Here is a 16,514-nt window from a genome sequence, read left to right on the forward strand (position 1 = left end):
TTCTATTCAATACACATTCCTTTAGTAAACATAAGTCAGAGGTCTGACCTTTAGATTGTGCTAACTCACATCACATATTATCATAAAATAGACTTTCACACAATACCGTGTCAATTAGCATAGCACAATGAAATATCTTAGGAGCCAGACTTAATTAACACCTTAACAGTGTCCCCACATTGAATGAATCACTGTCCTCTTGACCTGTTGGGTTCAGAACTAACCACCTGTAATATTTCAAGATATCCTGCAATACATTGTGAATTATCCCTACTGTCCCATCTCATGTAATTCAATATATAATTTCTGAGTCATCCTATGCCCCTAGTGGACATAGGATGACCCTAGACCCAAGAGTCATTGGTGAAGCTAAACCAGGAGTACCCCGTATCCTTCAAGAGCCTCTGGGTCCCACAGGCCATACCGTTACAGCCAGTAATCAAAACATACATCAACTACAGAAAACAACCAAATCTCTGTGAAGCAAAAACTGAATTTAACCCTTGTTTTTTGAGAGTTGATATGCAGAAGGCAACGGCACACTATATGAGAAGGTTTCTAAATGTTCCACGTGTAAAGGTGTACTATGACAAAGCAGTATGTTGAGCCTAGTAGGTAGTTCTTAAACTACCAATGGGTCGGCTCTAGCTGGTCATGTTTAAACCTAGGAGACAGGAAGGGAAAGAGGGAGGGGGGAGGAGAGGGATGGGGTTAGGTGGCATGGAACTATAGGGGGTAAGGAGGTAACAAATAACAACAAAACCTGGGGAATGCCCAGGGAAAAACCAAGCCTCCTTACCGACCAGCCTGCAGAACAACCAATTAACCTGTCTAACAGTATGCGTTAAAAACAGGGGTTTTGTCTGCACGCAATTGCAAATGCATGCGTGAGCCACTGAGCCGCGCCAAGGCACCCTGTAATCTGTGGTCCTAACACTAAACAATGAGCCTCCCCACAGTGGAGGCACATGCATTCTAATGGATAGAAGGTAACAACTACCTTGGATGTGGGGAGGAAATGAAGGGGAGGGGGCAGTAGAGAGAGGTTGAGGAAAAATAGAGGGCCAAAATAAAGGGTAGATAAGTGTCCATTCTTCCCCCTGAGAAAAGGAATCTCTTAGTTGTTGTTAATGATTACCCAGGAGGAATATGTGAAATCCACAAAGTCCATCCAACAAGCCTAGGTTTTGTAAAATGTAAATGGGTTTTCTCTGGCCTGGTGGACACGGTCCTCCATATAATAAAGTTGTATTTTGACCTTCTAGCAGTGGTGTGATGCTTCAATTTCAATTCTCTTCCATTCATAGAACACTTTTCATTCATGGAAGGCAGCTATAGTGCAAAGTCTATAAATGAAGGAATATAAAGAAGGGGCATGAATCTAGGATGGAAAAGGACCTGGGGGTTCTAGTAGTTGATAGACTCAGCAATGGCATGCAATGCCAAGCTGCTGCTAACAAAGCAAACAGAATATCGGGGCATGTATTAAAAAGGGGATTAACTCCAGAGATAAAACGATAATTCTCCCACTCTACAAGACTCTGGTCCGGCCGCACCTAGAGTATGCCGTCCAGTTCTGGACACCAGTCCTCAGGAAGGATGTACTGCAAATGGAGCGAGTACAAAGAAGGGCAACAAAGCTAATAAAGGGTCTGGAGGATATTAGTTATGAGGAAAGGTTGCGAGCACTCAACTTATTCTCTCTGGAGAAGAGACGCTTGAGAGGGGATATGATTTAAATTTACAAATACCATACTGGTGACCCCACAATAGGGATAAAACTTTTTTGCGCAAGGGAGTTTAACAAGACACGTGGCCACTCATTAAAGCGGAGGTTCACCCTCAAAATGAACTTTCCAGCATCCTTAAAGCGGAAGTAAACCCATCAATTTAACAGTTTGAAAAAGCAGTTACATTCCTGGCATGCCGGGATTGCTAACTGTCACATTGGTTGTGCTCTCAACCAAACTGTCAAACCATCCAATGGCTGGTGTCATAACTGATCACATGTACAGCATCATGGCAGTTGAAGATTAAACAGAGGCCAAGAGGCGCCTTAGCAGCCGTCAATCAACTCCTCTTCGCTTAGAAACGCCCATTCCCCGCAGGATTCCCCGCTCGGAGCCGGAAAACAAGGGCTCATATAACGATAAGTACAAGTAAAAAAAAAAAAAAAAAACAGCATACTGCAGATGTTAGCAGTATGCTACAGGGTTCTTTACTGTTAGAGCGCAAAGGATGTGGAATTCCCTTCCACAGGAGGTGGTCTCAGCAGGGAGCATCGATTAGTTTCAAAAAACTATTAGATAAGCACCTGAACGACCCCAACATACGGGATATACAATGTAATACTGACATATAATCACACACATAAGTTGGACTTGATGGAATTGTGTTTTTTTTTTCAACCTCACCTACTATGTATCTATGTAACATACATTTAGGTCCATATATACAGGTATTTGGACACGGGCACAATTTTCATACTTTTGGCATGTGCCACCAGAATCAAATGAAAACAAAACAATCCTAATGAATTTGAAGTGAAGACTTTCAGCTTTAATTCAAGGGGTTGAACATAAATATGAAGTGCAAATTTTAGGAACTGCAACAATTTTATACACAGCCCCCCCCCCCCCCATTTTCAGTGGCTAAAAATTTAATTGGACAAATAAATATAATCACAAATAAAATTTTACATTTTAATATGTTGGGAATCCTTTACTGGCAATGACTGCCTGAAGTCTGGAACCCATGGACATTACCAAAGACAGGATTTCCTCCTTTCTGATGCTTTGCCAGGCAGTTGTCTTCAGTTGTTCCTTGTTTGGGGGTCTTTCTGCCTTTTTAGTTTTTGCTTCAGCACGTGAAATGCTCAATTGGTTTGAGACCAGGTGATAGACTCAGCCATTGCAGAATATTCTACTTATTTTCCTTCAAAAGCTCCTGGGTTGCTTTTTCAGTGTGTTTTGGTTAATCGTCCATCTGTACTGTGAAGTGCCATCCAATCAACTTTGCTGCATTTGGCTGAATCTGGGCTGACAGTATATTTTTAGACACTGCAGAATTCAACCGGCTGCTTCTGTGTTCTGTCACATCATCAATAAACACCTTTGGATCTTGAGCTGTTCCAAGCCTTCATCCGTCCAAAGAATACTTTTCCAGAACTGGTCAGTTTTTTTGTTTTGTTTTTAGATGTTTTATGGCAAAGTCTAATTGGCTTTTCTATTCTTCAGGCTTATGAATGGTTTGCACTTTGTGGTGAACCCTCTATATTTGCTCTCATTAAGACCCCTTTCACACTGAGGGCATATTAAAGGCGATATAGCGTTAAAAATAGCGCCTGCAATCCGCCCTCAAACAGCTGCTCCATTGTCTCCAGTGTGAAAGCCTGAGGGCTTTCACACTGGAGCATTGCGCTAGCAGGATGGTAAAAAAAGTCCACTAGCCACATCTTTGGAGCGGTGAAGGAGCGGTGTGTTTATCACTCCTTCACCGCTGCTGTTCATTGAAATCATAGGGACAGCACGGCTATACCGCCCGCAATGTGCTACTTCAGCAGCGCATTGCAGGCGGTTTTAACTTTTTCTCGGCTGCTAGCCAGGGGTAAAACCGCCCCGCTAGCGGCCGAAATGCGCCGCAAATCCGCCGATAGCGCCGGCGGTAAAAATAGTGGCGTTTTACCTCCGACGATATGGGCGGCTCAGTGTGAAAGGGGTCCAAGTCTTCTCTTGACTGTAGACTTTGACAATGATACGTCTACCTCCTGGAGAATGTCCTTCAATTGTCTGGATGCTGTGAATGGGGTTTTCTTTACCGTAGAGAGGATCCTGTGATCTTCCACCACTGTTGTCTTCTGTGGACGTCCAGGCCTTTTTATGTTGCTGAGCTCACCAGTGCATTCTTCTTTCCTCAGAATGTACTTGGTCACTCCTAATGTTGCTGCTATCTCTCTGATGGATTTGTTTAGTTTTTGATGCCTTACAATGTCCTGTTTCACTTGCATGGACAGCTCCTTTTGAACGCATGATGTAGGTTCACAGCAATAGATTCCAAATGCAAATACCACACTTGGAATCAACTCCAGACCTTTTACCTGCTTAATTGATGAAGAAATAACGAAGGCGTAGCCCACACCTGGCCATGAAATGGCTTTTGATTCAATTGTCCAATTACTTTTGGTCCCTTGAAAAAAGGGGGGGGGGTAGCTAATCTTAAGAGCTGTAATTCCTAAACCCTTCCTCCGCTTTGGATGTACATACCCTCAAATTAAACCTAAGAGTGTGCACTTTCAGCCTATATGCATTATATACGGTAACTATAGCTTGAATATGTTTTTGGAAAATACCTGAAAAAAACGAATAGCTAGATTTAGGTAGATGGGCGCATCTTTGAGGCGGCGTAGCGTATCGTATTTACGCTACGCCGCCGTAAATCAGAGAGGCAAGTGCTATATTCACAAAGCACTTGCCTCCTAAGTTACGGCGGCGTAGCGTAAATGGGCCGGCTTAAGCGCACCTAATTCAAATGAGGAACAGGGGGGCGTGTTTTATGTAAATGATTTGTGACCTGACGTGATTGACTTTTTTTTACCAACGGCGCATGTGCCGTCCGTGGACATATCCCAGTGTGCATTGCTCCAAAGTACGCCACAAGGACGTATTGGTTTCGACGTGAACGTAAATTACGTCCAGCCCCATTCACGGACGACTTACGCAAACGACATAAAATTTTCAAATTTCGACGCGGGAATGACGGCCATACGTAACATTGGCTAGGCCAGCTATTTGTTCGACTAACCTTACGCCGGAAAAAGCTTTACGTAAACGACGTAAAAAAATGCGCCGGGCGCACGTACGTTTCTGAATCCGCGTATCTAGTCATTTGCATATTCTACGCCGAACTCAACGGAAGCGCCACCTAGCGGCCAGCGTAAATATGCACCCTAAGATACGACGGCGTAGGAGACTTACGCCGCTCGTATCTTAGCCTAATTTAAGCGTATCTGGTTTCCAGAATACGCTTAAATTTACGACGGCGTAGATTCAGAGTTACGACGGCGTATCTACTGATATGCCGGCGTAACTGTCTCTGAATCCAGCTATAAAATTGTGCCTGTGTCCTAATATATATGGACCGAACTGTAGTTGGCACTTCTGACGAGCACCAGAAGAACATCACGGCAGCAAGCCATAGATCAGGGGTCTTCAAAGTTTCTAAACAAAAGGGCCAGTTTATTATACTTCAGACTTTAAAGGGACCGGACTGTGACCAGTAGGAGTATAAAATGTCCTGGCGTTGGTAACAATACCCTATTGTTGGTGTCAGTGGGCGGAATACATAGTTAGTCTGGTTGAAAAAAGACCCAAGTCCATCTAGTTCACCCAATAAAATTGCCCCATCGTGAATATTGAATAGTGCCCCATCGTTGGTGTCAGTGAGCATAATGCGTGTGTTTTATACTGGTAAACGCACAAAGCGCATGTTCTTAGACGCAGATTGTTGTATTCTGTATTGCCGATCTGAATGCAGTGCATGTTTCCGCACCTGTGTGAATGGCTCTATTGAAAACAATGCAACTGTGTTCAGATCCGTAATTAAAAAACAGTTGTATATGCATTTTCTTTTACACCCGTGCATTGTGTCATGTTGAAAGATACTATTGTAATAAAAATAATTTTCTGCTTTAATAAGTTGCTCCTCGTCCTTGTTGGAATTTATGTATATGCAGTGGCGGGAATAGGTCATTTGGTGCCCTGGGCGAAGATGCCAAATTGCGCGGATGCATTAATAGGGTTTAATAATGTGTCCTCTAATACCTGTGTTGGGGATTATTATGGGGTCCTCTGGCATCAATTCTGGGGATAATTCTTGCATCCATGGAAGGGGGAGGGGCGCAATTTGGCATCTTAGCACTGATTTACCTTGTTCCGCCACTGCATATACATATAGTCCAACTCCAGCAAGGACGAGGAGCAACTTTATTAAAGCAGAAAATTATTTTTATTCCAACAGTTATTTTCTACATGACATGCTGGGGGTCAGCATCGGTGTCAGTGCACGCAATAATAACCATCAGCATTGTTGTCAGTGGATGTAATAACCCCCAACATTGTTGTCAGTGAATGTAATAACCCCCAACATTATTGTCAGTGAATGTAATTACCCCCAACATTGTTGTCAGTGGATGTAATTATAACCCCAATCATTGTTGTCAGTGGATGTAATAATAACCCCCATCATTGTTGTCAGTGGATGTAATAATAGCCATCAGCATTGTTGTCAGTGGATGTAATAATAACCCCCAACAATGTTGTTGGTGGCTGTAATAATAACCCCCAGCATTGTTGTCAGTAAATGTAATAATACAGGGTTCGACAATCCCCGGGTGCCAGGTCGCAATTGCAGCTAGAATTAGCGACCTGGGGTCTGGGGCGGCACAGCTGGGGTATCTTGTGTCTCCGTGCATCCCCACCTCCCCGGCCGCGTGATCGCATCGGGCCGCGCCAGCCGGTAATTCAGGCCGCGGCTTTGCGGCCTTCTGCAAGCCTATGCTTCCTTCTGTGATCTGGCGCCATCTTGTGGTGGCGTTGGTATGACAAGACAACCAGCAATGCTAATGGGGCTTCCCCTGTTTGTTTTCACTGCCATCTCCTACCCTCTAATTAGAACCCCCAAACATTATATATATTTTTTTATTCTAACACCCTAGAGCATAAAATGGCGGTCGTTGCAATATTTTCTGTCACACCGTATTTGCGCAGCGGTCTTGCAAGCGCACTTTTTTGGGGGAAAACGCACTTTTTTTTTTTAATAAGACACCAGTAAAGTTAGCTCAATTGTTTTATATTGTGAAAGATTATGTTACACCGAGTAAATTGATACCCAACACAGACCCTTTTAAATTTGCTTCTGCTCGTGGAATGCCGACAAACTTTTACCCTTTAAAATCTCCATAGGCGACGTTTAAAAAATTCTACAGGTTGCATGTTTTGAGTTACAGAGGAGGTCTAGAGGGCTAGAATTATTGCTCTCGCTCTACCGATCACAGCAATATCTCACATGTGTGGTTTGAACACCGCTTTCATATGCAGGCGCTACTCACGTATGCGTTTGCTTCTGCGTGCAAGCTCGGCGGGACAGGGCGCGTTCCTGGCTTTTTTAGCTGGCTCCTAGATTCCAAGCAAATTTGTTAAGCCATCATTGTTGTCAGTGGATGTATTAATAACCCCCAGCATTGATGTCAGTGAATGCATTAATAACCCTCCAGTACAGGTGTCAGTATTCTTAACTCTTTCTCCACATTGGTGGTCAGTGGCATTAAACTGAACCCCTCCCATGACCACCAATGTGGGGGGGACTTTCACTGACATTAACCACAAATGCAGAACACTCGCAAAACAATTTTTTTTTTAAAATACCGGTAATATCTCGTACAATGATTATATTATTTATTCACTCTAATTCAGAAGTGTGCTACTGGCCAGATCACCAGGTGAAAACAGAGGCCTAAAAAAAGAAAATGAATGCAGCCACCACAATAATGATTGCAATATATCACATTTTTGATTTGAGGTTTAATACCACTTTAAAGTAATTCTGGCTCTTGCATGATTGTAATTCTTTCTGTATATCATTGGCAGTTTACTGAAATCATTTTCCTAAGTTGCTGTTTACTATGGATGGAAGATAATGCTGCATCTCTCATTTCAGGCATCCGATGTTCTACTTCAGTGGATCCCTGTGGACGAAGATGGAGACACCACACAAATTCACTTCTCTAAAAAAGTAAAGTTGTACTTTTCTTATACTGACCTCATTCCTAATAAGTCAGTGTTTCGGGGGGATTGCCTCCCCCTTCCTCAGGGCTGTATTTCTTTGATAGTGGTTAGACTCAGGGTTAAATGTTTTTAGTTGGCGGCTCTGCTGTTTGCGTTTGTCACTGCCGGACCACTCATCAAATATACCGTATTTTCCGGCGTATAAGAAAAAAAATGCATCCAAAGTCGGGGGTCGTCTTATACGCCGGTGACAGTCTCCGTCGGGCTGCGGGCATCCATTATTTAAAAGCCGCGCCTCCTCCTCAGACAGTTCCGTGATAGGCGGAACACAAATTTTCCCAGCAGGACCTCTGTTCAGTCTTCCGCCTATCACGGATGCCTTCTCATCCTGGGACGAGAGAACGTCCGTCATAGGCGGAACACTGAACAGAGGCACTGCTGGGAAAATTTGTGTTCCGCCTATCACGGAACAGTCTGAGGAGAAGGCACGGCTTTTAAATCATGGATGCCCGTAGCCTGAAAGCCAGAACCTGCAACAAAATAAGGTAGGGAGATCATCTTGGCCGGCACAGTGGGGGCAGGTGATGGCACAGTGGGGGCAGGTGATGGCACAGTGGGGGCAGGTGATGGCACAGTGGGGGCAGGTGATGGCACAGTGGGGGCAAGTGATGGCACAGTGGGGGCAAGTGATGGCACAGTGGAGGCATGTAATGTAATGTAATGGCACAGTGGAGGCATGTAATGTAATGGCACAGTGGAGGCATGTAATGTAATGTAATGGCACAGTGGAGGCATGTAATGTAATGGCACAGTGGAGGCATGTAATGTAATGTAATGTAATGGCACAGTGGAGGCATGTAATGTAATGTAATGTAATGTAATGGCACAGTGGAGGCATGTAATGTAATGTAATGTAATGTAATGGCACAGTGGAGGCATGTAATGTAATGTAATGGCACAGTGAGATTTGAACAAAGCCTGTTTCTGTCAGCGGTTGTTCCTGTCAGCGGTTCCGGCTACCCCTCAGCTTCCAGAAAGACTAGTAAGAAGGGGGTAGTCTTATATGGCGAGTATATCCCAAAACCAACATTTTTCCTGGAAAAATAGGGGGTCATCTTATACGCCCAGTCGTCTTATACGCCGGCAAATACGGTATTTATCCCTCTCAGTGTAACTATTCTCCAAGAAATACAGCCCTGGAGAAGGGGGAGGCAATTCCCCCGAAACTCGTTGGCTCTTTTATCTTTAAAAAACAACTATAAAATTCATCAAATTAGACTTTTTTTTTTGGACATCAAGCACTCCTCTCCAATCATCCAAGTGTTCCCTGCGGTAACTCCTCCGTTGTTGTTAAAAAGGTAGGAGCCCTAGACACCAACGGAGCCTACCACCTAATTGGGATACAACTCATTGGAAGCAATTCCCTCCACACAGTAATCTGCCTCTAGGCAGCCTTCAGCTGCCCCAGTCCAGCGCTGTCTTCCACTCAAACATCACCATCATATCACTTCTATACTTGCCTCCAGTGTCAAGGCATGGCCTATAGAAGTTTGGAGGGGACAGACCACTGTAAGGCCAGTCATGCATGGATTGAGGTTCGGCCGGTTCAGCAAGGACTGGCTGAGATTCAATCCATCTATGGGCAGGCTGCTTGTACTCAAGCCAAACCAGCGATCGACTTGGGTACAACTAGTCTGTCAGATTTTTTACACGTGATGTGACTATAGTTGCTAGCAGCAATCATGTTCTACCGCCCGGGAATGCTCACCATGCCCCCATGCTGGCAGAACACAATAGCTCTGCGGAGTACATCTATGGTCCGTATGGCAGATCCTGGACCTACATTGGGCACACATTTAAAAGTATGTACACCTGGCTATGCTAAGTGCAGGGCCGATCCGAGACAGGGTGCACTGCACCCAGGCGCCAGAGGGGAGGGGGCGCCAAAGCGCCAGGAGCACCGTTGGTCCCGAGTGTGTTGCCAACGAATCATGATTGTGCTTTTCCCGCAACAGCTGCCCCTGGTGGTGAGTGACGATTTTTTTTTTTTTCGTCCTGGATGAGTCGCGAGGGCACCGTGACCACGTTCAGTTCAGGGGCGGACTAGGCCGGGAGGGGGGGGGGGAGGAGATTACCTAATTGATAAAACGGCCACGGGGCTGCCTCAGCCTGTTTTTACTTTTTTTCAGACTGCAGTGCGGCGGCCGGCTTGCTGTAGCGGTACTTGTGTGTATCGTGTGTATTATTATTATTATTATACAGGATTTATATAGCGCCAACAGTTTGCGCAGCGCTTTACATCAGGGAAGACTGTACAGTCACAATACAATTCAATACAGGAGGGATCAGAGGGCCCTGCTCGTTAGAGCGTATCTTTATTAGTGCTTACCTTTTTAGTACTCAGATTTTTTCTGAAATTGCATCAGGGTTATATAATATGTCTTATGTATGTTTTCCATTTACACCTCAGGAATCTCCAGGCAGTGCAGCATGTCGTGCGGAAGAGGAGCTGTATGACCCCGGGTATGAGCCAGACTGGGCCGTCATCAGCACAGTAGGACCTAAAGTTCGTCCCCAAGAACTGTCGGGTATGTGTTGGATAGATCATACACGATGGAGATGTACTGAATCTACAGGGGTGGCATTTTAATGGAAATCTACTTTGAGAGGCATGTGGGGGCAGAAACTGAAAGACCTCCTTCTGAAAATGCCAGTTGTCTGATTGATCCAATTATTGTAATAATTTTGCATTTGCAGATCTACAAAAACGATGCTGACTATTGGCTGCATACATTTTCTAGGTCATTGACTCAGTAGGTTTCGATAGAGCCGCTGATGGGGCAGTACAACTGGTCCTGTTGTACCGGGCCCGGTCCCATCAGCTCCACAGGGGGGCCCGGGAAGCATTAGTTTATTACTGCATAATAAAAAATAAAAAAAATAGATCTTACTAAACTTCTTACTTGTTCCTACTTTCTGATGGGGGGATTACATTTTCCTATTTTCCTGGGCCCCATCAGGTCAACAGAGGGGCCCAGGAGGCGAGCGTAGTGGAGGGACTTTTTCTAATTTTCAGGGTGCATGTACATCATTCCCAGCTGGCGAATGATACTATGATTCTCAGCCCAGCTGGACACCGTGAGTGGAGAATAGAAAATAGAATCCTTGCTGTGTCCCCTTATAATACACAGCACAGTAGGTTATCATCAGCACTATGATAATCACACAGCCAGCACAGTAAGCAGGTGCTCTATCACAGTGTTGCATGTCTTTCTAAAAAACCCAGCATAGGAGAACTATGGAGGCTACTTTTCTAAAAATACAAATTCCCTGGTTGTCTTTGGCGGCTGTATTAACCACTTAACCCCGAGACCATATTGCTGGTCAAAGACCAGAGCACTTTTTGCGATTCGGCACTGCGTCGCTTTGACTGACAATTGCGTGGTCGTGCGACGTGGCTCCCAAACAAAATTGGCGTCCTTTTTTCCCCACAAATAGAACTTTCTTTTGGTGGTATTTGATCAACTCTGCGGTTTTTCGTTTTTGCGCTATAAACAAAAATAGAGCGACAATTTAAAAAAAAAATGAATATTTTTTAGTTTTTGCTTTAATAAATATCCCCCAAAAATATATAAAAATACTTTTTTTCCCTCAGTTTAGGCCGATACGTATTCTTCTTCATATTTTTCGTAAAAAAAAATCGCAATGAGCGTTTATTGATTGGTTTTGCGCAAAAGTTATAGCGTATACAAAATAGGGGGTATTTTTATGGCATTTGGCGGCGATCTGCGTTTTTTTTTTACGGTACTGCGACATTATGGCGGACACTTTTGACACATTTTTGGGACCATTGGCATTTTTATAGCGATCAGTGCTATAAAAATGCATTGGATTACTATAAAAATGCCACTGGCAGCGAAGGGGTTAACACTAGGGGGCGGGGAAGGGGTTAAGTATGTTCTCTGGATGTGTTCTAACTGGACTCACTAGGGGAAAGGGACTGATGTTCTGTTCATACATTGTATGAACAGAAGATCAGCATTTCTCTCCCTGACAGGACCGGGAGCTGTGTGTTTACACACACAGCTCCCGGTCCTCGTTCTGTAACGAGCGATCGCTTGTGCCCAGCGCCGATCGGGCACGTGCACGGGAGTCGGAGGCAAATGGGCGCGCACACACGCCCCTAGTGGCCTGCGCGAGAGCCGACGTATAGCTACGGGCTCTCGCGCAGGGGAGCCGACCTGCCGCCGTAAAACGACGGCGGCTGGTCGGCAACCAGTTAATAGTGGCCTGTCATTTTGCTCCTATTACAGGGCTTTGTGATTGCCCAGCCCTAAGGCACACTCACTGTTCTGCACTCATTTACCTCTTACCAGTCAGAGCAATATGGCACAAGGGCTCTACCTTAACATAGCAGGACTGTCATGGTCAGGCTTGGAGGGCAGTAGCTATAGCGGTAGAGGGGCTCCCACCAACCAGCTGGATAAGTGCATCAGTAGGTCACCCTGGCAGATGACACAGGCTCCAAGAAAGACGCTCTCCTGCGCCTAGGTGTAAAGGAAGGAAGTGTGTCTAGTCCTCATTATCAAAGCCCGGGGTCTTATTACCCTCTCAGGACCATGGGTATCCAAAAACACTAAAAAACTACGAAAAACAAGAGAAGGGCACACTGACCTAGTGCAGTTCATTATAAACATTTATTAAATGATAAAAAGTGACACACATAATACTCACAAACGTAAGAAAAGTCACCTCCAGGACCGCTGGAAGGCTCCAATAGTCCAAGGAGACCAGATGGCGTCCGTGATGGCTTGGCTGACGCATTTCGAGGAAGAAACGCTCTTCCTCAGAGCCAAAAGAGCAAATGACCCAACATGCATTTATATATGTATAGATACAGTCTTTACCACCCTTTTTGGTAAGCCCCACCCCCCTCATATAGCATTAGGGGTGTGTACATTAGGAGTATGACACTGGCTCATCTGAGGTGCAGGGCCTAAGCACTAACCGATATTCACCAGGGCTCCTGATGGTGGGGATGGGTTTTGCTGCATGTTAGTAACCCAGGGCAGGGCCATCTTACTAGCATCATGGGCCCCTGGGCAAAGTAATGCTCTGGGGCCCCTACAATGGAGACAGTGCAGGTAAACAGAAATCAAGTAGGTGTAGAGGGGTCAGAGTGCTGGAGGGATATCTGGGATGTAGAGGGTCAGCCCAGGCTGCCCAAATTTCAGGGCAGCCCGGGCTCAAGGACTGCTGCTTTGCGGGAAAGGGCAGGGCCCCCTATGCAGCTGGGGACCCTGGGCTGTGCCCAGGTGTGCCCTCTCATTAAGACAGCCCTGACCCGGGGTCTAGTAGCAAATACAGTGCCTTGAAAAAGTATTCATACCCCTTGAAATTTTCCAAATTTTGTCATATTACAACCGAAAACGCAAATTTTATGTGATAGACCAACACAAAGTGACACATAATTGTGAAGTGGAAGGAAAATGATAAGATAAGATTTTTTACAAATATGTGAAAAGTGTGGTGTGCATTTGTATTCAGCCCCCCTTTGTAGAACCATCTTTCACTGCAATTACAGCTGTAAGTCTTTTTTGGGGATGTCTCTACCAGCTTTGCACATCTAGAGAGTGAACATTTTTGCCCATTCTTCTTTTTATATAGCTCAAGCTCTGTCAGATTGGATGGAGAGCGTCTGTGAATAGTCATTTTCAAGTCTTGCCACAGATTCTCAATTGGATTTAGGTCTGGACTTTGACTGGGCCATTCTAACACATGAATATTCTTTGATCTAAACCATTCCATTGTAGCTCTGGCTGTATGTTTAGGTTCATTGTCCTGCTGGAAGGTGAACTTCCGCCCCAGTCTCAAGTCTTTTGCAGACTCTAACAGGTTTTCTTTTAAGGTGGTGCTTTATTTGGCTCCATCCATCTTTCCATCAACTCTGACCAGTTTCCATGGCCCTGCTGAAAAAAAGCACACCCACAACATGATGCTGCCACCACCATGTTTCACAGTAGGGATGGTCTGTTCAGGGTTATATGCAATGTTAGTTTTCCCCCACACATAGCGTTTTGCTTTTAGGCCAGAAAGTTCCATTTTGGTCTCATCTGACCAGAGCACCTTCTTCCATGTGTTTGCTGTGTCCTCCACATGGCTTCTCGCAAACTGCAAACGGGACTTCTTATGGCTTTCTTTCAACAATGGCTTTCTTACTTTGTTACATAGTAGGTGAGGTTGAAAAAAGTCCATCATGTCCAACCTATGCCACCCTTCCATAAAGGCCAAATTTGTGGAGTGCACAACTAATAGTTGTCCTGTAAACAGATTCTCCCACCTGAGCTGTGGATCTCTGCAGCTCCTCCAGAGTTACCATGGGCCTCTTGGCTGCTTCTCTGATCTCTTTGCCCGGCCGGTCAGTTTAGGTGGACGGCCATGTCTTGGTAGGTTTGCGTTTGTGCCATACTCTTTTTCCATTTTCAGGTGATGGATTGAACAGTGCTCTGTGAGATGTTCAAAGCTCGAGATATTTTTGTATAACCTAACCCTGCTTTAAACTTCTCCACAACTTTATCCCTGACCTGTCTGGTGTGTTCCTTGTCCTTCATGATGCTGTTTGTTCACTAAGGTTCTCTAACAAACCTCTGAGGGCTTTACAGAACAGCTGTATTTATACTCAGATTAAATTACACACAGGTGGACTCTATTTACTAATTAGATGACTTCTGAAGGCAATTGGTTCCACTAGATCTTAGTTATGGATATCAGAGTAAAGGGGGCTGAATACAAATGCACGCCACACTTTTCAGATAATTCGTTGTAAAGAATTTTAAAAAACCTTTATCATTTTCCTTCCACTTCACAATTCTGTGCCACTTTGTGTTGTCCTGTCACATAAAATTCCAATAAAACACATTTACGTTTTCGGTTGTAACATGACAACATGTGGAAAATTTCAAGGGGTATGAATACTTTTTCAAGGCACTGTATGTTACAAAGAGGAAGGTTTGGTAAGGATTCGTAGGGCATGATGTAAAGCTGGACTTAAAAGGAAACTACAGTATACATTTTGAGATATTATTAGAAAATGTTCTAAGTAAAGTTAACAAGGCTCTGAGCCTGGGATTGATCCAGGGGGGGGGGGGGGGGGTTTCAGGATGGCAGATTGGGGGGAGAACATTCTTCTCCTATGAGGAGTGACCCAGTACTGGGTCACACACATCAAAATCACAGCCGTGGGGCTAGATTCAGATAGCCCGCCTTAACTTTGTGCGTGCGTAGCGTATCTCAGATACGCTACGCCGCCGTAACTTAGTGAGGCAGGTTCTGTATTCACCAAGAACCTGCGCCCTAAGTTACAGCGGCGTAGCGTAAATCTGCCGGCATAAGCGCGCCTAATTCAAATTGTGAAGAGGTGGGCGTGTTTTATGTAAATAAAACATGACCCCACGTAAATGACGTTTTTGACTAACGGCGCATGCGCCGTCCGTGAACGTAACCCAGTGCGCATGCTCCAAATTAACCTGCAAAAAGCCAATGCTTTCGACGTGAACGTAAATTACGCAAAGCCCTATTCTCGAACGACTTAAGCAAACGACGTAATCGACGGAAAATTCGCCGCTGGCCCGACGTCCATACTTTTAACATAGGTTACGCCTCATATAGCAGGGGTAACTTTACGCCGGAAAAAGCCTAACGTAAACGACGTAAAAAAATGCGCCGGGCGGACGTACGTTTCTGAATCGGCATATATACCTAATTTGCATATTCCTTGCGTAAATCTACGGAAGCGCCACCTAGCGGCCAGCGTAAATATGCAACTAAGATACGACGGCGTAAGAGACTTACGCCAGTCGGATCTTAGCCAAATTATGGCGTATCTTGTTTTCTGAATACAGAAAAAAGATACGCCGGAGCATCCTAGAAGTTACGCGGCGTATCAATAGAGGGATGAAAATGCCTTGGCTGCCATGCACAGCTGCACCAGATTCTGTGTGCTCCAGGTTTAGTAAATCTCCATGGGCTAGATTCAGGTAGCTGTTACGGCAGCGTATCTCCAGATACGCCGCCGTAATTTCAAATCTGTGCCGGCGTATCGTTACGCCGATTCTCAAAGGCAGATACGCTCAAAAAATAGGCTTCCTCCGCCAACGTAACTTGAATGCGGCGGCGTATAATTGTGTGCAGTATTACGCTGGCTGCTAGGGGCGCTTCCGTTGTTTTCGGCGTAGAATATGCAAATTACCTAGATACGCCGATTCACAAGCGTACGTACGGCCGGCCCAATTTATTTACGTCCTTTACGTTAGGCTTTTTCGACGTAAGGTTGCTCCTGCTATTAGGTGTTAAGTATGGACGTCGTTCCTGCTTCGAAATTTGAATTTATTACGTCGTTTGCGTAAGTCGTTCTCGAATAGGGCTGGACGTAAATTACGTTCACGTCGAAAGCAATGACGATTTGCGTCGGAATTTCGAGCATGCGCACTGGGATTCTTTCACGAACAGCGCATGCGCCGTTTGTAAAAAACATAAAATACGCGGGGTCAACCTAATTTTAATAAAACATGCCCCCTCAACATCATTTGAATGACGCACGCTTACGCCGGCCCCATTTACGCTACGCCGCTGTAAGTTAGGAGGCAAGTGCTTTGTGAATACAGCACTTGCCTCTCAAACTTACGGCGGCGCTGCATAAATACGATACGCTGCGCCGCCGTAAGAAGGGGCGCA

General features: G+C 45.0%; 1 protein-coding gene across 2 annotated transcripts in view; it reads left to right on the plus strand.

Annotated features, from left to right (window-relative positions):
* Nucleotides 1-16,514, plus strand: part of TBC1D17 (TBC1 domain family member 17) — a 125,023-nt gene that overhangs the window by 35,008 nt on the left and 73,501 nt on the right. For both annotated transcript variants that reach the window (XM_040327529.1, XM_040327530.1), the window contains exons 3-4: nt 7,714-7,788; nt 10,252-10,369. In XM_040327529.1, the coding sequence (XP_040183463.1) occupies nt 7,714-7,788; nt 10,252-10,369 (193 nt within the window). The remainder of the gene's footprint in view (nt 1-7,713; nt 7,789-10,251; nt 10,370-16,514) is intronic.

The sequence above is a fragment of the Rana temporaria genome, chromosome 10 (genome assembly GCF_905171775.1).
Source record: "Rana temporaria chromosome 10, aRanTem1.1, whole genome shotgun sequence".
Taxonomy (NCBI): domain Eukaryota; kingdom Metazoa; phylum Chordata; class Amphibia; order Anura; family Ranidae; genus Rana; species Rana temporaria.